The sequence below is a fragment of the Anopheles arabiensis genome, chromosome 3, assembly GCF_016920715.1.
Source record: "Anopheles arabiensis isolate DONGOLA chromosome 3, AaraD3, whole genome shotgun sequence".
Lineage (NCBI taxonomy): Eukaryota > Metazoa > Arthropoda > Insecta > Diptera > Culicidae > Anopheles > Anopheles arabiensis.
Window position 1 is genome coordinate 92,050,049 of NC_053518.1, and position 27,061 is coordinate 92,077,109.

General features: G+C 46.2%; 2 protein-coding genes across 6 annotated transcripts in view; one reads left to right on the forward strand and one right to left on the reverse strand.

Annotated features, from left to right (window-relative positions):
• Window positions 1–684: 684 nt before the first annotated feature.
• LOC120902091 (diacylglycerol lipase-beta-like) overlaps window positions 685–27,061 on the reverse strand; it is a 29,391-nt gene continuing 3,014 nt past the window's right edge. For both annotated transcript variants that reach the window (XM_040310588.1, XM_040310589.1), the window contains exons 3-12: window positions 21,924–22,130; window positions 6,639–6,736; window positions 6,320–6,532; window positions 6,108–6,220; window positions 4,756–5,308; window positions 4,539–4,662; window positions 2,061–2,564; window positions 1,835–1,990; window positions 1,660–1,772; window positions 685–1,588 (exon numbers count right to left, since the gene is read on the reverse strand). In XM_040310588.1, coding sequence (XP_040166522.1) covers window positions 1,402–1,588; window positions 1,660–1,772; window positions 1,835–1,990; window positions 2,061–2,564; window positions 4,539–4,662; window positions 4,756–5,308; window positions 6,108–6,220; window positions 6,320–6,532; window positions 6,639–6,733 — 2,058 coding nt within the window. In that variant the 5' untranslated portion in view covers window positions 6,734–6,736; window positions 21,924–22,130 and the 3' untranslated portion in view covers window positions 685–1,401. The remainder of the gene's footprint in view (window positions 1,589–1,659; window positions 1,773–1,834; window positions 1,991–2,060; window positions 2,565–4,538; window positions 4,663–4,755; window positions 5,309–6,107; window positions 6,221–6,319; window positions 6,533–6,638; window positions 6,737–21,923; window positions 22,131–27,061) is intronic.
• On the forward strand, window positions 2,560–4,692 carry LOC120902094. Of its 4 annotated transcripts, none has more exons than XM_040310595.1 (4): window positions 2,560–2,811; window positions 2,862–3,643; window positions 3,699–4,299; window positions 4,365–4,692. In XM_040310595.1, the coding sequence occupies exons 1-2, from the start codon at window positions 2,739–2,741 to the stop codon at window positions 3,476–3,478; spliced, it is 690 nt and encodes a 229-aa protein (XP_040166529.1). In that variant the 5' UTR covers window positions 2,560–2,738; the 3' UTR covers window positions 3,479–3,643; window positions 3,699–4,299; window positions 4,365–4,692. The 4 variants fall into 4 exon arrangements, with proteins under 4 accessions (XP_040166529.1, XP_040166530.1, XP_040166528.1 ...); XM_040310596.1 differs by having other exon boundaries at window positions 3,738–4,299; XM_040310594.1 differs by having other exon boundaries at window positions 2,862–4,299.

A 27,061-nucleotide genomic window follows, 5' to 3' on the forward strand; every position in this document is an offset into this window, starting at 1 on the left:
GTAAGCTGCTTTTGTTCGGATGTATACTTCCTAAAGGCAAACGCACTAAAAACACAATTCTACACCAGAGAGAATATTTATATAAAAATACACACACACATATATACATATACATGCAGGGACGGGCTCGTATCCGGTAGTCATTATTTTACTAATAATTAAGACCGTTTCCTTATCTTCTCTCTGTCTCTCTATGTCTCTTTCGTATGCTTACGCCTAAACACTATCGAAAACAAAGGGCTTCGTCGTCGGAATTTCTTCTTCGATAACCTTAAAAAACAGACACAGCGCGCGGTATTCGAAACTATTTAAAACACGAACGAAAACCAAAAACAAAAGACACACACGCACAGACTTTATCGGAATGGAAAACGCTTATCTTTCTGCTTGGAAAACAAACACAATAAAACTTCATAAGTTAATAAATACCTTACGTTTCTGTTTTGTTCTTGTTTTTTTGTTGGTTGATTATTGTTTCTAAAATCAATTTTCCCTAACTCCTATTACCCTATGGTCTGTGCTTTTTTTCTTTTTGTATCAATTTCCTATCACAACCAAGTAACGAACATGATAAGAATCGCACACTGCGCGTTGGAATTTTGGTTGATTTTGGCTTCTCTCTCTCTCTCTCTCTCTCTCTCTCTCTCTCTCTCTCTCTCTCTCTCTCTCTCTCTCCCTTTCTCTTCCTCTGTGTTGGGGAGGAAAACTTGAATAAACAGGAATGAAGTAAAGGAACCAGGATGAAGCGGATTTGGATCACACACGATCACACAACTTGTCTTGCTTTTTGCTTAAAAATTATAAAAAATCACTTGCGCGTTTCGTTTTCTCTCGTACAAGACTGCCTCTGACTGCCTCTTCCCGTTCGCACTTAGGTACTACCTAGCTACTACTATCACCTCTACGTATTAGGGGATGGGGGAAGAAGGGTGGCAGAGTCCGACCGGCCGATTATCTAAGCTATCTAACCACTAGTATAATACATTAAAATGTGGAATGTTAATTTGGCTGCTATTCTCGCTGGAATGCTCTTTGTCATAATGCTTAAAGTCAATTTGCGCTTTGTTTTGGAGTGTTGGGCGGACACACAAACATGCACGCAGTTTAACGACCGAAAGGACGGGAATTAGTAGTGTAATATCATCATCATTGTTAGGTGGTATTTCGTTTTCGTACGCTGCATCGCCCAAAGGTGGTTGGAAAGATATGATGAACCCTTTTGTAGCTTTTTTTAACGTCCGGAGACACCCGGGGGACCAGGTGGTTGTGGACCATCAACCACAAAACAACAACCATATATCATCCCACGTTTAGGCAAGATTCACATTCACATAAGGCACTGTTCGGTTTTGTTACATCCCGGTGGTTCCGTTTCGGTTCCCGCCCTGTGTCCCGCGGCGTTCAGATTTCCTGCAGCGACAGCACGGACCCGTTGTGCGTTTTCTGGTCCTCCAGGATGGTGGTGAGCGTTTTGAAAACGTTGTCCGGCAGATGGTCGAGCAGCATGCGCGGCATCACCTTCAGCTCGGTAAAGTCTTCCGCCGTGGCCCACCGCATCTCGTACGTTGGTCCACCGCTGTTGGATTTCCTGTTGGATTTGGGAGGTTAAGATGATGGATTAAAAATGTTGAAAATCAGACTAACGACAAGGGAACTTACTTTTCGAGTTCCGTTTTCTTCCGCCGCACGATGTGCAGTATGCGGCCACCGGTGTACAGGCGCGTTTTGGCAAACCGGCGTAGAGAGATTTCGCTCGACAGTAGTCCACCCTCCTGGAACGATATAAAGCAATTGAGTAAATCCGGTTCGAAGGACTAGTTTTTGTGCAACTTACCGCAGTGGCCACCGTCTGGATTGGGCGCTCACCGGACAGCAGTGGACTTTGGGCGGCCTTTTTCGTGATTTCCGTCACATCGTGCCAGGTCGTTTCGAGATCTCGCGATGGCACCCCAAACAGCGCATAACCGAACCCGTTCAGCATGATGCGCCACTGTGCAAAACAAGAAGTCAAAAATGAGCAAAAAATAACAAAAAAGAAACCTCACAACACACACACACACCTTTGGCAGCTTACACGCCCGTATCGTTTCGATAACGCTCGTGCGCAAATTCTCGATCGAATCCACGCCGAGCCGCATCACGAAATCGTCCCCGACACCGATCGTGAACGCGAAGCTCTCCGTACAACGGGCCGCCTCCCGGCTCAACAGTCCCGCTGGCGTAGCGAACGCGTACACGCGCAAATCCGGAAAGCGGCTGCGCAGTTTAGCCGCAAGCAGAATGGAAACGCCCGCACCGAGACTGTGCCCCGTAAGTACGAGCGTATACTCGGGATAGGTCGCACAGATACGCTCCAGTATGTTGCCCTCGCGCAAACGCTTCAGCATACAGTCAACACCGGCCACCATGCCGCGGTGGGCGGACGACTCCGGTGGCATGCCGGGTGCATCGAAGCGTTCCGCATTCGCGACCAGATCGGTGAAGACGTCCCGCATCGACAGACTGCCCCGGATCGCGATGACGATGCTTTTCGTGCTGTGATCCGCCATTATGCAGAATGGTAACTGTAGGGGAGAGAGGGGGTGTATGGAGAATTAGAATCTTCGAAGTACTATGAACATAAAGATAGGAATGTCTCATTAAAATTGCTTTGAGATGGGCTAATGAAGGGAGAAAAGTCATATAAAAGCACTGCGGCTGACTAGTCTGAGCGAGAGACATTCATCACTACTCGGAACATGGACATCTGTTTGTTTGTTCTCTTCTTTGGAGCCGTCACGTTGTCTGTTCTTCCTCACATCCAAGCTGATAGTAAGTGACAATATCATTCCAAATCTTCAACACTTTCAACACTCCAATCGCTCATCATCGCTCCTCCATTGGAGGTCTCGTTGTAATTTCCAAGCGCTACAGCAACAACTCCTACTCCTGCTTCGTTCGCCACACCAAGGACGGTCTCGAGTATCATTTGACCTACAATGTGTGCATCTTGGACCCCTCCACCATCAACAATGGCACTGCAGTTACCAACAATCTGGTAGGATCGCTCCACTGTCTACTCTACGAGTGTACCATCACCGCCGACGAGCTGATGTCTGCCGATGGCCAGCTGGAATGCTTCCGTCATACATACACACCACCCGCGCCAGTGCTCGATCGTTTCACCACCTACAGAAAGTGGCCTGGTACGCCGTTCTCGATACCTCGAGAGAGACGAGTTGGGCGCACGAAGCGTGACTTCAGTTGGGTCACCTTCTTGGAGAAGATCTCGTTCATGGGACGGCATCAGAGCACGGTTAGCAAGCAGAATGAAGCGTACTTTCATTACAACTTTATGAACAAACCATCGAGTGGTGGTGGTGGTGGTGGAGGTTCTGTTGGAGGTAATCGTCCAGTACAGCCATCTCCGCCGGTTGCCGATACCACTACACCAGCCATACCAGGACCACCGATTGAACCATTGACAGCAGAAGCTTAGCAGGCGTTGGAAAATGAAATACATAAACAGTGGTTCTAAAACAGTGTTTTGAATGCTTTCTGGAACACAAAACATCGCTGGAGGACTTCAATGTTTACAGTAAATTGAACAAAAGTGAAGATCTCTTTAGCGGACATTCAGCCTAGTTACAACCATTGCTTCCAAGTAAGTACAGGAACATGCAATATCCAATGTCGCTCGCCAAAAATAAATCAACCAGGTTCCCCTACCCTGGACTGACACGCCAAAACGACATTAGCCTCGAAAAACTGTCAACTCGCCTCCAATTGCCGCACTCTAATCTAAAATGGGAAGAGCGTGAAAGGTGTTGCATTTCACAGCGCATGACACCTGTCTTCCTCCCACATCAAAAACCTGAAACGAAACGGCTGCAGCTCCGATAAGACCCGCCACTTTTTCTACGCCAAAAACACTGTTCAGGGGAAATTGTCTGCGCCATGTTATTCATAAATTATTGTAAGTCTTTCTGAAAAAACCGGTCCTACAACCACCGACGGGTGTAGTTATCAGTTCCAACCTGCGACGCTCCGTTTCTCCGTACGTGGACGTATAAAGCGATCACTCGCACCTCACTCAAGTGTCAGTGTGTTTAGTGTTGTTCTATTCATACCACATCAACGTAAGCTCGTTCGTTACCATGGAAATCATTTGCTTGAAACGGTGCTGGCTTTCGATGCTACTGCTAGCGATGCTGATGGGAATGATCTGCACCGGGGCACCGTTTCAGTGTGACGAAGGAGCAGAAGAAAATGCGGAGGAAACGTACGGAAAGCTGCAATCAATTCCACCGTCCACTACCGGTAAGGTTCCTGTCGAGAATTCCCCAAAAAGTGCTCTTAGGTTCTAATGGAACTTCTCATTCCAGAGTTCGCTGGTCTGCAAGATGAACCGGTAGACTTTGTGCCTTCGAAATCGCAGCACGACATGCTGAAGTCCCGGAACTCTAAATTTCTCGGTGTAGATCGCAGCTCGGAAGAGGAATGATCGGGGACGATCGTAACGTAGGAGGGGGAATAAAGCAAGTGTGGTCTCTTCTTACCTCAAATACATGATTTTTGAATGACGCGTGTAGTACATCTTCACTTCGCAACCGGGACGTGTACCGTACGCCGGCCAGATGACACAGGCAGCAGTTGTCATCGATGATGATTTGGGGTTTTCGTCTGCAATACAAACACAAGAGAGAAATCCGAGACGTTTAGAGTCAATTCATCCTGCCTTTCCACCCTGTATTTCCCCGAAACTCATCCACTTACCGGAAGCACGCACAGCACGTCATCTTCGGTATCAACCGATAGGGTCCCGTGCAGCAGTTCAGATAGCACACCATCGGCCAACCGTACGCGGCCAGCGCGAAGCGTAGGAAGTGCCGCGCATTCTTGATCGTCATCCAGGCCGGCGAGGTGGCAAAGACGCGCGTAATGTCGGTCGAGTACCGCGGACCGTCGTCGTTGAGCATGCGTATCCGGCGCATCTCGCGCGTTTCACGCTTCTGTCGGACGCGCAACAGCACACAGCCGGCCACAATGTCGGACGGTACGAGATCGGTCCCACGGAACAGTGCACTCAGCAGGCTGGCGACCTGCGTGAACGCTTCGTGCCCGAACTCGTCCCGGCGCAGGCAGCAGAAGGCCCACCGGAACCGGCGGAACCATAGCTTCGACACCTTCCGGTGGATCGCCGACTCGGTCGGTCCGTTGTCGTTCGTGTCGCGCCCATTCTTGTACTTGGCCGAGCCGAGCGGGTCAAACACGATCGCCAGGCCAAATATTATCAGCGCAAACACGACCCAGTTGAATAGGACGATTGCTGGAAGAGGGTTACGAGTTAGTGAATTAGTTCAATAAACCTTTTTATTCGTTAAATTTAAATTAACACTAAACAAGCATCTATGGAGTGATTCTAGGAAAGAGATGTCTCATTCGCACAGTATCTTCGGATAGGACAAATGGTACCGCTGCGCCATATTACGCACATTGTAAGCAAACAGTTTTGTTTTCTTCACCTGATCCACCTGCGGAAATAGCCTGCTGTACAGCTGAATCAATCTAGCCTCAGTTGGTACAGGGTCTGGCTGTCTGTCTCTACGATCGTATTTCGCGTAGTAAATTAAAAGCTTTACATTCCATCGGCAAAAATAGGCCAAATCTGCTAAAGAATCTGAAGCATGCAGTCTAATTGCAATCGAAGTCCAAATCGAATTCCTTAACTAACTCAATGGTAACTTTCATCAATTTTAAATAAACGGTTCAGAGAAAAACATAAACAAGCAATGCTCATAGGAACATTTATACATTAAGCAGTAAACATTAATGGTCGTCGAGAATACATGTTTACTCTTGAAGTGCAGAAGTACTATTTCGAGAATCCTTTGATTAATAGAAAGTTTCTTTTTCTTGTTATTTATAGCGATAACCGATTAAAGGGGCCTGATATCATTTAGTCGTCAAAGAAGCTTTAGTTATATCTGCATAGTTGGGAGGCTTGTTAGATTCGAGAGTTGAACTCGTGACGTGCATGTAAGTAGTAAGGATGTGCGACTTGACGACTGTACCACGGGATCACTTGCTTTAGTACCTGTACCAATAGGTTTTGATTCGGCACTTACCTTCGATCACAGTTCGGGATACCTTATCATTGCTTCTACACTCGAACGTTCCACAGAACGCCCACATGGTGCCCAGCACGTTCAAGCCCGTTTCCGGTAGAATTAAAAGTATTCTAGAAAAGGAATAGTGAGAGAAAGTAATTAGGATGGTTTGAAAGGAAGCAACCGTGCAACCTTTTGCAACTGCAACGCGATGTTGCATCTTAACTCACTTGATTACTAGCAGCGGCGCGACCAGCCGGCGCTTGTGCACCTCGGTAATGCTGCCCTGGGCGCTGCGATTGACTAAGATGACGAGCAGTAGTATATTTACACTAATTAACACTATCGTCCCGACCAGATAGATCCGGACCGGGACCGCATCCTCACCGCACTCCTCGGTCACGTTCCAGTAGGTGGACGTTACGCACGAAATCAGCCCCAGCCTGGCGGAAAAGCGAGGAAGAGGAAAGAAAGCGACGTTAGAAAATGGCAACCTTTTTGGCATGGCGTGACGTGGGTGAGCATGGTACTGTACTGTGCGATACTTACCATACGATCCGGAAGCAGATTTCGAACACGCACGGAAACACGAGGTCGTCCGAGGCGGCTAACCATTTCCGGCCAAACAGACGCAAAGCCGGCATGACCTGGGCGGGAAAGGGGAGAGAGAAAAGCGCAAACAACTGGTGGTGAGAAAATTTATTGCTCAATCATGGACAGATGATGCAATGACGGTGTGCGAGGGGGGGGGGGATAGGGAAGGGAGAACAGATTGTTTGAATAGATGGAGCCGATGGATAAGGTTGGATTTATCTTTCCGCAACACCGTTGACGTAGTGTGTACGGTTTGCTGGCTTGGGGGGTTTTAATTTTGCACGCGAATTGTAACAAAACGGTTGAACAGATACATTTTCTTACTTAATTTAGCATTTATTGGTTTTATTTCAAATTATTAAACTAAATATTATAACAAACCGACGCATAACGCTACCGGAATGGCTTCTTCGAACGTGACACATCTCGCAACAATGTTGCTTGCTGTTAACAGCTGTGCTGTGTCTCAAACCATTTCAAAGCTTCAAACGTCGATCGGTCGGTCCACCCACCCAATTGCCGTTGGAAGTGACCGTAGGAAAATGTTGCAGGCAATTAGATTAAAACCACCACCGGGGGGCGGAAAATGCGGGCATTCATTCCCCCAAGTGGTGTGGCTCCATCCCCGGCTAATGCATATTCATACCCGTTTTGCTATTCGGAGCAGATGCTCAGCTGAACTCTTCACAGTGCACCAGTGCGCTCAATCGTTATTTATTCTAGAATCCGAAAGCAAAAAACAAAAAACCAACAACCCCGCATCATAACACATTCGCATCTCGCATACACCATGGAAAGATGCGCTCGCCTAATAATCGAACCGTTCTATCTCGCGCGCTCGCGTAGATCGTGCACCCTTCCGCGGCGCTTCATTGAGCACTTCTAGCACGGGGCATCACAATGCTTTAATTAAAACCTCTGCCCGCGCTGTGGTTGAGACGGGGAGTAGGGGAGGCGGTTTTGAGTGGTTGCATAATTGGAATTTATGGCGTAACGTTTCGCCCTCCCGCCCCCTTATGTCCTACCGTTTAACCGGGGGGTTGAGTCAATCCATCGATTGAAATGGTTCAAAAGAGGAGGAGGAGCAGGGTTAGAGGAAAGAAGCGTTTCGGAAGGAAGATACACAGCGGAGTGGGAAATGCCAAAAGCTTCAACCTTCTCGTGCGTCCATCGTCCACGATCGATCGTTCCGTCGAGATAGGTTCTAATTAATGCCAGCAATCCCACAGCAGTGGGCAGATGCAGATGCACTAGAAAGGGAGTCAGCAGCTCACCACGGTCACCACGGGGGCAGGGTTGTGCGGGGAGGAAATGAATTTAGGAACTCCCAGCATGGCATTCCATGGTAAAAGCAAGTAAATCAAGCGACCGAACGTCACTTGCTTCTTCTCGGTCTCTGGAGTGGAGAGGGAGATTGGTGATGGTTGGTTTTGAAATACGAACTGCCAGCATAAAATTGATTGCCTTAATTAGGAGAGCAAATAGCGCTTGAGCGTACGCTTGAGAGGGATTAATTCGATTTAAAACAAAGTCCATTGGGGGTAAGAGGGCGTTTAAACGGCTTTATTGCAATGCTGGAGACGTCCGTAAAGGTAAGGCTCCAATCGTTTATTCAAACAATTAAAAATTGTTAAAATTATTGTAACTGCGAGCACAAAACAGCACAATTAAGGCACATTAAAGATCCCGAATCATGAAACAAATGAACAAACAAAAGAAAGCGAACATCGAAACATGAATTGCAAATGACAGCATAACAAACAGCAATATAGCATTGTTTCCAATTCAACGACTTTTGCGACTTTCACGACAGCATAATACAAGTTCAAAGCAATCAAAATCAAAGTAGAGATATTTACACAACGACTCAAAGCGGCGAAGAAATGTCACTCCTTGCCCTAAGTGTTTGATGCGACACGAAATCTCATCAGATTTCGATTTCGAGTTCAAGTGATCACGATGCGACTGTTCTATTTACCTTTTCCTTTGAAATCCCAAAACACCCACTTCCATTGGGAATGTAGCGCCCGAAATCAATGTAATGTTTCATTCTACTACTAACGCGAAATGGATGGAAACAAACATAAACTGCAGCACAGCACGAGGTCCACACACCGTTCGAGAGTGTAAATAAATCAACATCGCGGGACGGTTCCCCTGGCGCGCAAGGGCACGAACCCGGGACGCAGAAATGGGAAGAACAGCAATGTGAAGAAGCGACTTTTGTGCAGAACAACCGGTAAATGTCCTTGAACGACGTCGGTAGGTCGGTAAAACCAATTTCCTTGCCTCCCACGGAACGTGGTTCCACGGTCCCCGCGTATGCCGCCGCCGTTGGGAACGATCGGAGGCTGTAATTCACACTTGACGTGTGTGTGTCGCCGCCGCCGCCTGTCCCTCCTTGGTCGAAGGGTGGATAAGACAGGAAGTGTCACGGTCAAAAGCTCCAGTGCCTGACCTGACCCGCTCAACGCGTCAGTGACAGCGAAGCGCGCGCAAAGAAGCGACACAAAACGCAAGGGGCGGACGGATAGTTTCAAAGGGCGTTGGTCAGAAAGGTCGTCTCCGGGCAGGCAATAAGAAAGCGAAGGGGGCGATGGGAATGGGGGAATGGGAATGAATGCAAAATCAAAACGGCGTGCAAGTTCGATGGATTTGTATGCTGCCTACAGACGGAGACGGTGGGGCAACAGTTCACCTTAACCTTTGCGGTGTGCGCGGCTTATTCAACCTTTTTGTTTTCCTGCTGGAACCACCACCGCCGCCACCCGCATTGAACTTTAAACCAATGATGCTAATGATGTTAACCCTCGCCCGTTCAAGGCCTTCCCGATAGGCGCCCCCGGTATGCGCAATTGGGATGGAAAATCAAACCAGATTTAGAAGTGTATTGCCATCGAGCAGTCTCGTGGTTCAATGGTAAAGTGCTCGAGTTAGCACGTGACAGGTCTTGCGATCAAATCTACTCTGCACCCAGCTCCAACTCCTCAAAACTTTTAATTGGCTTTGAACAACCTAATTATTGTAAAGCGAGAGAGAGCTATTAAACGAGAAATTTATGTTTAATTAACAACAAAATTTATAAAATAGGAGGAAAAGCAATAACAAATCATAAGCCAAAACAGACAGGCCCCCCTCCCCCAATAGAAGAAGTAGTAAACAACACAATTAGCAGCAGCACCCACACAGCTTTTTCCATCTCATCAACACTTGAAGGGTTTAGCCGTGTTTTCGTGTCACCATCATCATCCTGTCACACTTTTGCTCTTGGTTGCCCTTACCCCATGCACACCGGTCGCACTGACACCGAACACCACCTCTGTGGCCACGTGTGCAACCAAGGATTGTGCTCGCGAGGGGAAACTATTGACTTATCGAACCTTCCCGCGCCTCCTCCACGCTTCGGGTCGATCGGTTGTGCCACTGCTCGGTTGTTATGACCGCGTCCGTCCGTCCGTTGCCAAGGACAAGGTGGATTACAATGGGGTGACCCGAGTGATCCAAGGGTTTCCTCCATCTTCTCCTTCACTTTGCATTGCAGCACCACTAACCGCCCACTCCCCACGGTTTGAGGGAGGTTATTAATTTAGCGACGCAGAAGATTATTGGTTTGCTTTGGATCTCTCACTCCCTTCCCTGTTACCTTCACCTCCCCGCCCATCGATGGGCAGTTTGTGGAACTTTTTCTCATCTCGGAACGATGCCGAGCACTGGTGGCACTGGTGGGCGCTTAATCATGGGCAGAGCAACCAACCGCTCAATTATATTGTTGGTGCCGTTGCTGGTGTTTTGTGCGCTGGTTCACCCCCCATCATACTATTGCTCTTTGCTTGTGGAAGTGGCAGGAAATAGGAAACGAAAAAAAAGAAACACGTGCAATACTGGCAAGACTTTCGTCGCAACGTGCCGCGCAACAAGTGTACTATGCTCGGTGGTGTGTTGGAGCCGTACCGTACCTACCCGGTGGCGTCGATAGAAACGTGTTCCGGTAAGCACATTGCGACCGTTTCGGGTTGATTGCTTTGGCTTCGATCGAACGATACTGTAGCCAACAATTGCAAACCATTGGGGCCTTTCTGTTGGAAGAGTTTCCCATTTCAAATTACATCTAAAAGCATTGTTGCGGGTAATTCTTAGCTTGAACTACTTTCAATTAGTTGGAAGAAGCCTTATTAACAGCGGTTTCACAGTAATTTTAAATTATTCTGTAATATTGCTTTTATTACTCGCAGTACTGCAGATCGCAAGAGTTCAATTCCTCAATAAACAATAAAACATTAAACGAAATTACAACACCACCTCCATGACCTCCAAAGGCCTTTCTGCCTTCCTTATTGAGCGAGAAAAGTAATTTCTTCTGCGTGAAGCAATCGTTCCCAGCTGGCGCTTTGTACTTCAACTTTACCCTTGCAAAGGCAAACCACCTTCATCCTTTTTTACAACACAACCCCGCTTTGAGGTCGAGTTTTCTTTGCGCAATTAAAACAGCAAATCAACCGAGAGGCGGCGATTTCTTACATTTCTTTAACAACAAATTTAACCCCAACCCTATTGAGCCTTGCGCTTTAAAGCATCGATAAAACCTCATTTTTGCCATTGCACGTTTAATGTGGACACGGGACGATGCAAAGGACACGGTCAGCGGTCGGTAGAGCGGTCAACAACATGCGGCACATGGGAAGATAATGATCGCATAAGACCAACTGGCTTCCCTTTTGAAAGCCCCGTCCTTCGTGTTCGTTTATTAATCATGTACTTTTGCGTAAGGCCACAATTGATCTCGAGTGGTTGGAGATGTTTGATTGTACGTACAGGCCACCACAACAACAATTGATGAAACTTTACTGTCCAAGGAGGAAATCGCGCTCCGCCCCAACAGCCTGCCGCGGTCGAAGGCGCGTCCATCGGAATGGAAGCGCAAGGTCCCCGTTGTTTGCGCAACGAGCGCAATCGAGGGCAGAGCAGCGATCAACACAGAGAGAAGATGATGATGGTGGATGCTGTTGCCTCTGATCTATCGCGCTCTTTTTCTCAGATGTGTACGAAGGTTGGGAAAAGGTACTTGCACAGGTGGAATTGGGCTTTTAAAGGTAAATAACACTCGCAAATGTGATTTTACAAGCAAAAGTTAAGTCTTGTACAGCGTATTCCACCCTAATATCTATGCAAGATTTATTAATAGCTGATCAAAACAAATTATTCACTACAGCATGATTATGAACGATTGGGTCGCCCAGCGCCTGACGCCTGACCATCCACCAAAACCATCCGAAATTGGGTCTAATCATTATACAGTACGCGAGGCTCATTTAGTTAGACGGCGTCCAAATTTAGACAACGCTTTACCATTCCGAGAAGCACTTAATTAAAATAACTGTGTAGGTAGATAGGTATGTAGGACATCCTACTAGCCCTCCTCCTTTACGTCCTAGTAAATCCCCTCAATAAGGGCTTGCGGCGAGGGCGACAGGGCAAAAACAGGGCCGGCCACAGTTATATCCCTCCGCTGCTGGCCTAACATCAACATTAAACATTTTTTAATTATCTTCGCTCTAATGCTTCCCGGAAAAGAGCGTCACTTGCTTCGTGTTGATGTACGCAAGATCTGTTGAAGCAACGAGTTCATCGTTAACCTCCGGGGCGAGTCAAATGTAAAGTTAGTTTTGCGGTTCAACAGAAGAGAAAAACAACAATAATGATACAAGTGATACAACACAACGACTTAAAGCTTATTTGTAATTCACGTTTTTCGTTGTTTTTTTTTTTCTTCAACTTAATTCAACATCCTCGCTCGTTTGCTTGTACGTCCCCAGAGCATTGCCACTCTATAGCACATTAAGAAGGCAAAGTGCACCTCATCCATCTAAACGTTGGGCTGAAATTATCCAATTAGAAAGCGACGAGCTTTACGACCAGACTTACTTAAAAACAGGACTAAAAACCTACCGCAAAAAAATAAACCACATCCCGAAGATCAGTGCAGGGCATTCGGGGAAGGTTAATGGGCGGCGGCAGTTTCCATAAGCTTAGAGAAGGCAAGAAGAAGATAAGGCCTTTTGCCGCGTTCCAAGCAAGCAAAACAACCAGTCCGAGAGACTTCTTATCCAACTCGAAACCGACGCCAACGTAGAGCATTTCTTGTCGGCGCAAAAACAAAAAACAAGTAGAGGGACTGGCAATTGCAATGTAAAAGCCTGGTGGGGAAAACCCCACACAACGCCCCAACAAAACACAACACAAAACGTCTGGCGTCTCATTAGGCGGACGCGAAATATGAGAAGCCATCTTTCGTTGTTTTTTTTGCCAGCCACGCTCGGTAAATGCGTTTGATAGACGCCGCGCACTCGCGTGGAAGTTGAGCTCGTTTTGTTGATAGAAATATTAGAAATTAGACGGAGGGCAGAGAACCAGGTAGCCAAGCAAGCTATAAATAATTACCTAAGAGGATTTGCTTTACAAAAAGATACAATTAGGGGTCTTATGGGGTGGGTACGGTAAATTGCAGCTCAATTCCTTTGACTACTGCTGCAATATGCCAAGAAGATTGGAATATACTGCATGAAGTAATATATTTTTTATCTTTTCAATTTTATCGTTTTAAGTGATTCATTTTGTCATTTTACCACCGAGATGTAGATTAACTATTTCAGAATAGAATGTTACATCGAAGGTAAGAAGGTCTGGGATACCATAAAATCTCTTTCCAAACGTCCCACCTTTTTCCCTTCCTAGCTTTCCCTTTCTCAATCCCTTTAAAGAGGCGAAAGAGACTCATGAGGTCCAAAATATGTATAATTCTATAACAACAGCAAAATTTTGTTATTTTAACTGAAAAGATAGGTTCATAAGCTACGGTGAACACATTGAATGCACTATCAACCTCATTGCACCGCGAGTGGCTAGCTAGTGTGATGGACAGGCACGCCGATTTCTCAAACACCGTATTGGAGATCGATCTCTTCCAAACCCCGGTATAATAGAGCATTTTTCAGTTTTTGCCATTGATACCTGAAGAACCTGGGGCGGGTCCCGTGGTACAGTCCTCAACTCGAACGACTCAATAACATGCCCGTCATGGGTTCAAGCCCAGAATGGACCGTCCCCCCGTAGCAAGGATTGACTTTCCGGCTACGTGGTGTAATGAATTAAGTCGCGAAAGCCTGTATAGGCCGTCACGTCCGCGTAGGACGTGTTACGCCAAATAGAAGAAGAAGAACCTGATGACCCTGCGGGGGAACTGAACGTGTCTATATAATCCGCCACATTGAATCTCATAGTCTTCCAGCCAAAGTAAAGTGCCTTTTTAGTGCGTGTTGTCAATCAGAAGAGCGTCTTTTCTCTCAACTAACTAGATGACGAACAACTCTTAGATGACGAAACAGTCATTTTTTTCCTAAATATTAGAAAAAAAAGCTTTTAACGGTATAGGAAAGGGTGTTCGGACGTCGGTGTTCTCTCAAGGGAGGCGTCAGTTGATTACACCACCGACACAGGTGCAGTAACACTTTCTGTGACGTACTCAGGGACAAACGAAAAAAACCCCTCACACACACACACACGATCCTGTTTCCTAGGATCCGTACCACTCAGCGCGTATGATTAAGTTCACCTGATGCATGCATATTCAACACCCGCTCCCGGAAGCGCTTGGGTTGTGTTGGATGGGGAAACGAGGCTTAGCGGCATCTCCTCCCACCGAGTGTGGCCCAACCGTGGTCGGAAAAGATAGAAGACAGCAACCAAGTTTCGCAACCTCCGCCACGTGGAATTGGTTTGAATGGAAATTTTCTTGCCCCCCTCAATGGGTGAGTGTGTGTGTGTGATGGGCGATCAATTTCAGAGCGTGTGATGGAAAATTGTTCCATGAAGGCGGTAAGGTAAGGCGGTGGTGTAGGTGTGTGAGTACTTGGAGAATAAATATAAATGAAAATAAATCACTCCGATCGGCAAGTCGGGTGTAAAAAAAAACACTCAGCGAGCAATAAATACTTGCGACGTGTTCAACGCGATGTTGTGGCGGAGAAGCAGCAGGGGTGTACCCGCACGTGTGGTGGACAATTCTGAATGGTAATGAGATGTGCAGCAGCCTCCTCCCTCTTGTCGACGGGTTTGCTTCACGGAATGGAATCGAACGCATGAGTCAGGATTAAAAGTTTCTGCTGGAACTTTCCCATTCAATCATCATCGCGCCTCGTTTACAAGCTTCACACGAGTAAAGCGCGCACTAAAAATCACCCACCAACGCTTACCGTTAATTAAATTTGCATTATTTATTTTATTTTTCCATTCCTGTAGCAAAAAAACAAATGTCCCATCGATAAAGAAACATCAATCGAAGGAATAAATTTAATATCGGCAAAACAAGACGACACAATAAAAGACTTCCCTTTTAGCATTCTTCCCAACAGCGAAGCAAGACAACGAGGCAAGATCCTAACATCAAACAGATGCCCTCCCAATAAACGGGCGAAAGCACGAGAAAGCAAAGGACACAGAAATGCGAAACTCGTACACCCGCGGTCGCCGAGAAACTAATCAAATAAGCTCGATCTGCCAGAGCATCAGCAGCTGCTCCGCGAACTATGCTAACCATCCATCGGGCACACGATCTTGGAAAGGAAACAAACGAAATGAAACACACCCAAAACGTAGACATCATCCTCCCTCCCTCTCTGTCCCGAATAACATTTGCGCTATTGCGAACTTTGCGCCCACGGACAGGGAGCATCCCACAGCAACACCACTGCCGGCCTGTGCGAAAACAACAAAATTTGCCAGCCAAGAGAGTTTGACGTCAATCGACTACTCCACGACTCCGCGGCGTTCGAGGGAGTCTCGCGGGCGTTGCCATCGCCGGAAGTTTATGTGTTTGTGTGTTTTGCTTTTGGACAGCATCTCGTTCCCCCCCCAAAACTTTGGCCAAACACACCAAAACACGCGTGCTGGGGTTTCTTCCCTAAAAAGCACCTATCTTGGGTTGGGAGATGACGCGCAACCACCAAAAACCGGTAAGTCATCGTGCATTAGTTCCAGCAGAGCGTCGGAAAGCTGCAATTTTGCTGCCGTTGTTGCTTTTTGGTATAGTAGGGAGCTGCTGCTGGCCAGCAAAACCTCTGTGTGTGTAGTTTCCCCTTGAAATGTTCGGTGAGTAATGCGTTCAAATGGCCACAAAGGTACATCAGACCATCCTAAGGTACGCCGTTTGCACACGAACCCCCACTCGTCCGGTCAGACGTCGTTGTTGCAAAAGACACGCACAGACACACAAACGCACGGACGGCAAACAAGTTGCGAGAGTGCTCATTGGGTCAGGGTACTCCACTGCACAAGATTTGCACCGTATGGCCGTTTCGGCCGTACTTAGGAAGGGAAACCTACTTTTTACTCCACCTCAGGTAGTGCGCTAAGTTCTTCTAGGTCGTTGATGACGGCGTGCGTTAGCTCCATTGCAGCCATAGCCCCCGGGGCTCAACCATAACCTACCTGACGACGCCGTACGTTTCGTGGACGGTTGACAAATCTGGGCGACAATTCTAGAGCGCCCACTGGTCCCAGCTTCTAGGTTAGGTTGTTTGCTTTGAGGTTACCACCGTGCGCCATCTGCAGCTTCCCTACCATGCCGCATTCGTGTGGTTTTTGCCACCCAATACAATCGAATTGCCTCTTGAGATGAGAAATAAAATCCCAACAGCTCCGGGGTAGGCAAGGTCAGCAAGGTGGTTGTAGGCTACGGGAGGACATAAACGAACATAATCAGGTGGCGCACTTATGAGGAGAAGCACACGTCAACAACAGCACCATGCGACCATGCATTCCACACCGTAACGTGCAACTTGAAACGTAGTGTTGATGATGCTGATGCTTCAGCTACAAGCATGAGCCATCCTCAAACCCTTTTTATTTTCGAGGTAACACACGTTTGAACGAATCTGAACATCCCTGCCTTTCTAAACGCTAAACCTCAACTACACGCAATTCCCACCAAACCGGTGGTGGCTGGCTGACATCACGTTTCATTGGCGTTAGTGTTCTTTCAGTGCTGATGAGGATCGTGATACTTTGCATTCCACATTTGATCTCGTTATAACCACAATTAGTTGACGGAGTCAGGCAGTTCAATGAGACAATTTTAGCGAAATAAAGCCTAAGAATGATTCTAGTATTGGTTGGACTACGTGGAGCATTAGAGCAGACATTCAGACATAAGATGGCGTGAAACGTCATTGGACATTCAAAAGACCAATGTTGGAACCGAGTGCCAATGAGTTATGTGATCATCATTAGCAAAACTAATTATTGCCAACATACTTCTTCGCTTTTATCAGTGAAAACGCGAGAACTTTAGTAACCCAACAGGATCTAACACCAGAATCAGCATCTCCAAACGAATCAGGCTAATTCTGGTATTGATCTGGGATATTCAACCCGAAAGTAGGATCTAGTTAAGATCTTTACGACTTGTGATCTTTGAGATTATAGTCATTTTGCCCAACAAAGCGTAGGATGTGTGTATTTTAAAGTGCTCTCCAGCAGGTAGTTCCTAAATAATAAAATAACACCTTGCAACCTGCGCCATAAATTAGCCGAAATCTTTCGGCATACAAAATTTCAAATATTTAGATGCACATTAAAAAACACTAAGCAGATATACTTACTCAAGAACATGTAAATCCACGACAAATAAGCGAACAATTAATACTTAATTTCTTAACCAAACATTTCTGATTTCCGACACTAAATTTGCGTTTCAAAAGCCCGAAAAATGCCACTAAATCGTCTGAGATGATTCACTATCCACCCAACTATACAAAAACCACTCCTTGTGCGCGCAACTATTTGCGTACCGTGGTACTCTGTGAGCGCTGCCCCAATGTTGTATTTGCCGAAAAGATTTGTACACTGTGTTGCCACTGGCGACGCACCAATAAAGAACTTTTGCAAACTTTTTCTACCGGCTTGTGTTCGTCACATTGAGGCGTGTTTTTCATTCAACAGCAGAAAAAAAGCACAAAAAATAAATAGAGAAACGAACGAATGAGAAAAAGGCGATAAAAATCTGCCCGACCGAAAACGGCAGAAAGCGAACCGACCGAAGGGCACGGGTCGGTGAGCATGGTAAGTACAGCAGAGTGGGCAGCAGCAGCAGCCGCATTCATATTTGCTTGAGTAACAGCGTTTACAAAAATTTCAACACCCTTTCGGGGGCCACCACATCTCCCCCGAACACACCCCGCTACTGCCCCTCATTTCCCGGCCGATTGAACACTTTGGTCAAGGTCAAAATCGTACTGACGCCGAGCGTATTTTCAGGCCATGGCGCGTACCCCCACGTTTAGGGATTTTGTCGGACTGATTTTGGTTGTTTTACACATTTTGCCCTTAGTTGATTTTGTTTCAAACACTTTTCCGATGCGGTAGTGTGCGGCTAGCGGCGATGCGGCCAAAGCGGTTCAATTTCAATCAGGACTGCTGCTACGATGACGATGCGAACCCCCCGTCGCCGTACCATCATAGCTGTCAAATGTCATTATTTAACAGCGGTATGGCAGTAGGCAACGAACCGGCGTTGCCATGCCTAATGCTACGCGAAATTGCTCCGTCACGCAACCGCCGTCCGCGTATATTCTCGCCGGTTAGCGCGAAACCATGGTGTGACGGGGGAAATAATAGTGCAAATTACCCCCATCCAACCCGGAAAAGAGAAGTGAAGTGCCTGAGGCGTCCAAGATCGATACATCCGGAGTTAAAAAAAAAAGCTTATCACCACAATGCGAACAGTTGCGCAAAACGAGACGAGGCCAAGATGCGAAGTTCTACTTTCCCAAACACATTGAACACGCGCTCTCCTCCAATCAATCAGGCCCACATCGCGGCACATTTAAAACCAAAGTCCAAACAACAGAATTCCCATGCACCTCCCGCCATGGGTAGCCATACCCCTCTCTCTCGATCACGTGACAGCGTAACAAAATAACTGACCTGTCGCACGTCCGGGCTAAGAATAACGGCTCTGTCGAAGGGGACGCGGATGGCGGCCACAGCAAACGGAAAGCACGGAACGCATCATCGACATGCACAGGGCATCGATGCGAACTGTCTCGTCCACGACGACGGTGGTCGGTGGTCTTCGCCGCCCGTACGCACACGCAACGGGGTTGAATTTTACAGTGCCGGGCGGCTATAATTGCTGCGTGATGTGAATTTAATGAGCACTCAGTGGCTCATTTCGGGAGAAGGATGTGTCTCGCACGCCCAGAAGCAGGAAGAGTTCAAAGAGCTGGTCTGATGGGTTCGTTGTTTGAAATTCCACTTGCTAGTGAACGGGTAGAATTTTATAAACTGAGGCACTAGCTTTGCATTAAAATTAGCAACAGAAAATGGCAAGGAGAGCTGCCCACGTTCCTGAAAACGGAATAAAGAACAACGAGCGATAAGCTGTTTGATTTTGATTTCGTTAGACTCATCCATATTCATATTTTCTGAGAATACACTTAACAGACGTTCAAGTCAAACTTCCACAATATATTAGGCTTCATCAAATCCATAACAAAGCACCAAAACTAATACCCTGTACGTGAGCTTTTCGTCTGTGACGCACTGTAGTAGCTATCGACAAAGACCTCGAACACGGAAGCACCGCCGGGCCGGTTACTTTCGCACGTCACGCAATCGACACAAACTGGGCAACTTATCAATGTAACAATGGCACTGCCGATAACACTCCGATGGACTAACGGATAACACAAACCCCCCAAGGGATCTTGTGTCTGTGTATGTGTGTGTTGCGAATTCAGCCCGCATAGAATCCGCAGGGCCCGGTCCATCACACTCCAGATAAGAGAGGCTACCCACCCTTGGGGCCTAAAATACATTAGCCTTACCTTGTTTGGAATGCCGCCTGAAGGCTACCGAAAAAAAGGAACAAAAATCAAGGTTCAATCAAGGTGGATCCCGGCTAATGGAATGAAATCAACAAAGCTCACCCCTCGCCTACTGCGTTGGCTCTCAGCCTCAGTGGATAAGACAACTTTCGAAAGGAAAGCAGCAATCTTCAACTTATTCTCCAGCGTGCTTCGCTCAATCTACGGGCTCTGGCTGCCGTAATGCCGTAATGAAATCAATTGACATGGGAAATTTGCAGCCTCGACGGAACTCCCCTCAGAACTCTACCCCTTCGTTGGTCACATTCTCGCAAACAAAACACTGTACAATGATAATTTATTGCTCAACATGCAGCATGTCGTTGCGGTTGAACGGGGCGCATCTTGATCGTTTGTCTCGCCGTTTTAATAAAGCAATTGAGCGGGCATGGGGAACGTGTGTGTTCTAGCAGTACACGGCAGGCACGAACCGATGACGTTTGATGGCGATTGGTTTGCATACAATTTTAGGATTTTTTTCTTCTTACAACGCCGTTCGGTGTAAATGTAACCCCCTCTCTTACTAAATTTATGTGCATCGGCAATCGATAATGGATGTTATTACCTCGCTTGCAAGCGTTTACAAAGTAGAATCGGAAGATTGCTGACATTGATTGTGTTTGGTTGATGGAAGCGCCATCGAGAGGGAAATAAATTTAAAGACAAAATTACATCTATATTAGAGCAACATTATATCTTGTTTTTTATCACTTGTTTATGATCATTGTGACATAGCGCAAAGCTTTATCTGCTCTGCAACACGTTGGACAGGATAATGAAATATACAGCATACAAAAATAGGGGGCTATCGATTGATAAGCAGAATAATGCCTGAGCTAATAAAACTTATTTGCGGTAGGTCAGGTGTCAATTCACATTTCCTCCATGCCCATTCTTGGTATACAATGGTCAGATAGCAATAAAAATAGACTCTTAAACTAAAATGACAGCAAACTTCTGCGAACTAGAAGCTACGGCATGTACACTATCAACATTGTCATTTGCTTGAATTTCTTCCGAACGGACGTAAATTCGAATGGAATATTTAAAGCTTTTCTACTAGGAATTCGTCAAATCACACCGAAACCCCATTTCGAAGCATTTCAACTTTGAAATGCAATTATAAATACAATTCAAGCGAATGTGTTCAATTCGAAACAGCGCATACAGATTCATTTGAAGCACTACTATTCGGAGATGATCGCATAGTGTAGTTGTTAGCACGCACGAGTTTACCTAGCCAGTGCCAAGCGGTCGTGCGTTCAATACTCATATACAAAACAGAGCCCAACTATGTAACATTTTTCTAGCCAAAAAAGCGTACTTTATCATACAAAACATGGTTATAGACGAACAAAATCCCCATAGACACACGTGGTAAAACTCTCGCCGGGTGGGGCCAGTGTTGAGAACGCTTGTTTTCTAAGGGTCATAACGCGAGCGTTTGCGCTAGCACACTACACTGGTCAAGGGGAATACCCCGACCACGCTCTCGCCATATACACACACAGAGAACGGTCAAAGGTGGTGCCGCCCCACGGCACCCCGCGCTCTTTTTCCTTGTGTCGTGCCCACAAATTAAAGCCAATCGATCGAAGGATAGCAAAAATCGCGCCGCAAAATTCCCAGCAAGCGAGGAGGAGTGAAGGTGGTCCCCCTCTTTCCGTTCGCAATGCAAATCAACCAGTAGGTTACATGGCGTTAGTGGATGGAGGAGAGTACACAGTAGTGTGGCGCGCTGGGTCTTTTAATGCCCCTATACTGCTCCGTGGGTCTTGATTAAGCTGTGACCCTTAAATGATACGTTGCCGCCGATACCAGCCTCAGCTCCCTTTTGGTCAATTTGCCTAATTATAGCGCAATGTGTTTCCTTCTCTATGTTTCTCGATCGTTTATAGATTGAACGGAAAAATAATGCGCCGTCCTTACTGTCAAATGGTTTATGAGCCCAGGAAAAGGACTTACTTTCTTCACCTGCAAGTAGCCATGCGGCACGATCTATCCGCATTAGTGCGTGCTAATAAATTGTTGTTCTAAGTAAAGTATCCCACGGTGGGTGGGTGGTAGCTAATAGCCCAGCCGTCGGTGCGGAAATCGCTAATAACCGGTGAACTCGTGACTTGTATCGTATCAAAATAATAAGTTACGGCTACGCTGCGAGATACACTGCTGCGGGTTAAAGATAGAGCGGACTGCAGCGATTGAGCCGATACAATCGCTTCCTCTGTTTAAGGTGTGCACTTCCTGCAGTGAATGGTTCGAGACGCATCGTTTCGAGGAAAGATTACACATGGCAAAATCGTGGCAAAATCACACTTACCCTGACTGGTTGCTTACTGGTACCGATTACCAGACCGATGGTCAAATGAATGTCACTGATGCAGAGCACCGATCCTGTCGCGTAATAGTGCTGCAGCTGCTCGAACGCATCGCACACATGGCTTCAGCCCGCGCGTCGCCTTCACCTTCACTGTGCGCTGGACGCTGATCGTAGTCCGTTCTGGTTAGCGTTGAGCATAGAAAGGGCCTTAGGGAAAACAGGGATAAATTGGGGGGTAAATACGATATTAATTTTTTGGAATTTATTTAATTACTTACTCATATTGAAACGAGTAAAACAATCAATCATTCAGTGTGCAACGTTTAGTTAAACAGTCTTGTAGCCACAGCACAACCAGGTGTACAGTCCCTTTCACACGCAAACGTCGTTTTTCGAGCCTGCTGAACCTACCCCAACACCATTCCACGGCACAACGCCTTACGCACGGGGGCGGTTGGAAATTCGATCAATATAGACAGCATTCCATTCCGTGTCCCGTCCCACCGATGCAAAAATGCACCATCACCACCCAATATGCAACAAAAAATGCGAACGGTGGGAGTGGGTTTGTCAGTGACCGGTCTAAAAAAAAAGGAAATGCACCGGAGGTAGCAAGAAAAAGAAAACTACAGCCGTGCAGAAATAAAAGCAAGTAGAAAGGGAAAATAAACCTTTCTGCCTGCGATTAAACCCCAAAGGGGGAGAAGGGCGGGTGGAGACACAGACCACACTGTTGGTGGCCGCGGACATTCACCATGTGTTCGGGCTGACGTTCGGTTTTCCTTTCCATTGGCGATTTCGTTTTCCACCGCACTGAGATCAATTCAGGTTTTTATTCAGGCTTCGTTTCGTTTCGAAGTGTGTGTTTGGATTGGAAGTGAGTTGGGGGGGGGGAATGTTTGATTTTCAAGTTTTCGCTTTTTGCACACCGTACCGTGTTTATGTAAGTGTGAGTGCGCACACACTTCCCAAATGGGTTTGGTTTGCAATTTATGAGCGATTTTTTCCGTCTTTTGGCGTGATTTTGACAAAAATGTTTAATTTTAAGGCAGTAAATAATAGTAAAAGACAGTGAGAAGTACTAGATTAAGTGCGAATTTAGGAGGATTTTAATAAATTTGAAATATTTTACTCCAATTATTTCATGAGAAGTTTAACAAGGTTTTGCTAGAAAGAATTGAGAGAAAGTAAACGAATTAATTTATTTTAAAATTACAACAAAAAAAAGTAAAAAAAAATCCCGTTTACATGGCTTAGTGCTCTTAACAGGTTTTGAAACCTTTTTTTTTTTTGGTAAATATAACATTTGTTTTAGACATTTTTTAAAAATAATTGATTACAGATAAATGAGTAAATATAACAAAATAAATAGTATATTGCATACTTTCAGGCGCTTTACTACGAGCGCTACTCTTCACTTACAACCCAGTATAATGTAAAGGGCATTGAAAAAAGGTCTCCATCTTTTCCACCACCAAAGACGATTCGTACCTTGCAGCGGCACCGAACCAACCCCCCCAAATAGGGACACACTGACGACAAACGCTCTTGCGAGGGAAGGAACCCGACCGCAACCAGCGTTAGGACCTTGACGGTCGTCCACATACAAACAACTAAACAAGAGCCAGAGCCCCTACCGAATTGGCCCGTCGTGCATGTGCACTGTACTGCACCCGCTGTGTCACGATGCCCGTCGCAAAGTATTACCGCGAGCGCGAAGTTAAATCCGACACGCGCAAGCCACAAGCCAAAAGCATGCCGATTGTGCAATGTGTGTGCTTTAGGTACCGGTTTTATTTTGCTGCCAACCTTAGTTCCGCTAGCCAACCAGTTCCGAGCGCTGGCAGTGTCGTGTAGGGATCGGCGATGGCAGTTGGATGGAAATTCGCTACGAAAAGACGCTCAAGTTTCAATCAAATATCAAACCAACGTAAATGGCAAATGCATGTCGTGATTTCTGTCCAAAAAGCAGCATAATAAACATACGGATAGCGCATAATTCGCGTACGTGTCAGCACTTGTTTGCTAAGCTGTCCCCTTTACTGCCACAACAGAAGCTCCTTAACGAACCACACTCAAGAGCACTACCCAAATGCACAGACACGCGGAGACTAATCCCTACCACCGCGCTCGCTTCCGTTTTGCCAGTAAAGTTCTTCATGTCCCTTCCATACCACTGGCATCTCGCTGGCTTCTTCCTTCGCGTTCTGCGACTGAAATTCCACTGCATTTCGACACAACCACCACTCGCTGGCTGTGTGTCTTTGTGCACCTTGCGCAATGACAAATGCTTCTCGACCACGGACCACGGAAAAACAAGTTTGTTGTCGTGGCAGCGGCTACACGACGGGGCACACGGCGAGAACGCGTACCCAGAGGAAATTTAGCCATTTATGCGATGCAGCTCTTCAGCTCGGCTCTTCTGCCCTTCCATTCGCGCTAGAAGAGACTTTTATGCACTCTTGCCGGAGCGCCACCGCAACTGCATTTAAGCAGCCAGCCAGCCAGCCAAGGGCCAAGATAATGGGAATAACAAATTGCCTCCGGTACAGGATTTGACAATACGGAATGGAAGTAAGCGGCCATTATGCATAACGAGCGTCGGAAAGATTCTATCTTTAATGTTTGTCGCAACCGTACCTTGTGTTGTAGGGTTGAGGATTTGCATTTTTTGTGCGATCCGTGGGCAGATAGGATTTAGAGTTTGCAGAAAATAATGGACATGAGTTATGAATGAAGAACCATTTTAAGGACGCATTCGGGATGGTTAGATGTTACATAGAGCCTTCAAACGAGTAGTAGTTCGAAGCTTCACAAAACACAACAGACATTTTAATTGGGAAAGCTTAAATTGTTTGTTTGTAATCCCGCGTAATGACGATTGGCCAAGTCTAAAGCACTCTATTTGAGACCAAAAGATACACAAACAAGGGGGCTTAAATGTAATGGACCTTGGCAAAGCAATGCCCTTTGTATTGGTTTTTCATACAACATGGCCTTCATCATATAAAGAACACATTTAATCATTTAATCCGTCTGTCTTTAATGCTACGGCAACATAGCCGAAGTAAACAACGTTTAGAAGACGTAGATATGCTTTTAAAGACGTATCCAGTAGCTTCCCCCTATAATCTCTTCTCGCTCAATCGTTAACCATTGGTTCCACGATGAAGGATCATCACCAGCTGGAAGATTAATAGCTATTTCAAAGCAGTTCGTTAGTGGCTTGAAATCGAACAGCAAGATAACAGGCATTAAACAAGCCGAAAATTTATGTATAAAATTAGCAACACGATCCTCGATCATTCATACAATTACTGGCGTTACTAACCCGTTACATTATTTTTGCATCTTCGTTATCATCCACGCAGAAGCACCAAGGCAGGGGCAGGAAATGAGAATTGGCAAGATAGGCCCGTACACATAAATCGTGCAATCGGGTTAACACGCCACAAGTGTTGTAAAATTGAGTGATTTTTCTATTTTTGAGGCAAGGCGTACGCTCTATCTTTAAACAGGCAAGCAGTAGGTGCAGGATGATAAGATTTAGCGCCTTTATCAGGTGGTCAATTTTTGCCCCCCCTCCTAAAGCTTACTAGATCGAGCGGATGAGCGGGTCCAAAGGGTGACTTCAATATGGCAGAGAAATATAAGTCATCGAGCCGCAGTTTGTGTCATAATTGATTTGCTTTTAAAAAAACGAAACTAATCCAACAACAGGAACACATTCTAGCTTAAAACTCAATTTAATTTGTCTTTCCGTGATGCAGTCTCATAGTGCCGTGACAATGTCCCTGACCTAACACACCGCAGGTTGTGAATTCAAGTCCAAATCGGATCGTTTTATTTCACATGGAAAACAACTATTCTATTTCATCTAGATATATATATTGCTAGACATCCATCGACTACCTTAAATACGCTCTCACTTCTACCATGAACCTTGAGGACAGTAAAAATACGGAAGCATGTGACAGCAAATCGCGCGCCTAAAAATCCAGTCACAAATTACTTGGGTAAATACACGCCCGACAAAATCGTGTCTCTTTAGCTTCCTGTAGCCCCCATCCGAAACACTGATTTTTATTTGTCCAACACGCAAACCACCAACCATGTGTGTTTGTTGCCTAAGCACAAAACCACACTCCATGATCAATGATTAACGATGATCACACTCAGTGTTGTGTATCCGCGTCGCTGTTTTATAGTGGCGTCCAGATTTTGGCTCGTCGTTTATCGTAATTGTTCAACTACCACCAGCATCACCCATCGTGACGATGCGTCGGATCGCAGTGGATGGTAGTAGTGGTGGCAACCAGCCTCTACACTTCCCATCTCGGCGGACCGATTCATCATCACCGAAGATGATGTAATCTCGCACTTTCAACCCAATCGTGTCGCGTACGCGTCTGCAATGACTGGGCGCAAAAATGCTTTATAGACGCTCCATCCGACGACGATCAAAAGTGTCTCAAAAATCTCAGACACCCTTTTCACACACACTGTATCAGTGCAATCAATTTACCTTCCCTATTGGCACGATCGACACGACCATTACAGGGTGCACCAAAACCCCTTCACAAATACAACGGCAAATCCACATCAAAATTGTCCAGGTCCGGGTTCGGAGGGAAAGGTTCACATTTAATTCCATCGCAGCCAGAACCGGAACTAAGTTAATAGTAGATTGAATATCACTCAGCGATTACAGCAGAATATTCTCCGCCTCGGTTAGTGTGTGTGATAGAGAGAGAGAGAGAGAGAGAGAGAGAGAAAATCTGGAAGCAAGACAGCTCCAGTCTCATAAACAATAATTAAGCGTGCGCAAGTGGATGTGTCATTATGGCCGGCGTGGACGCCAGTCGTACGTCATGCCAGGTCAAAGGTTCGGCTTTAAGTGGCTGCCCATGTACATGCGTATGTGTGTGTGTTTCTGTATGGGAATCCCAATCGATTAGAGGCAGTCGGTGCTAATCAAATCGGTCTAGCAATTTCGACTCATTAAAACAGTGCGCTGCAGACAAAGCGCACCGCATTGAGCGATGATAAGGGGAATTTGTTTCGATTCGTCCAAAATCAATGTCAGCAGTAACCATAGCAAGTATGAAATGGAAGTAGTAGTTACTATCCATTTGTTT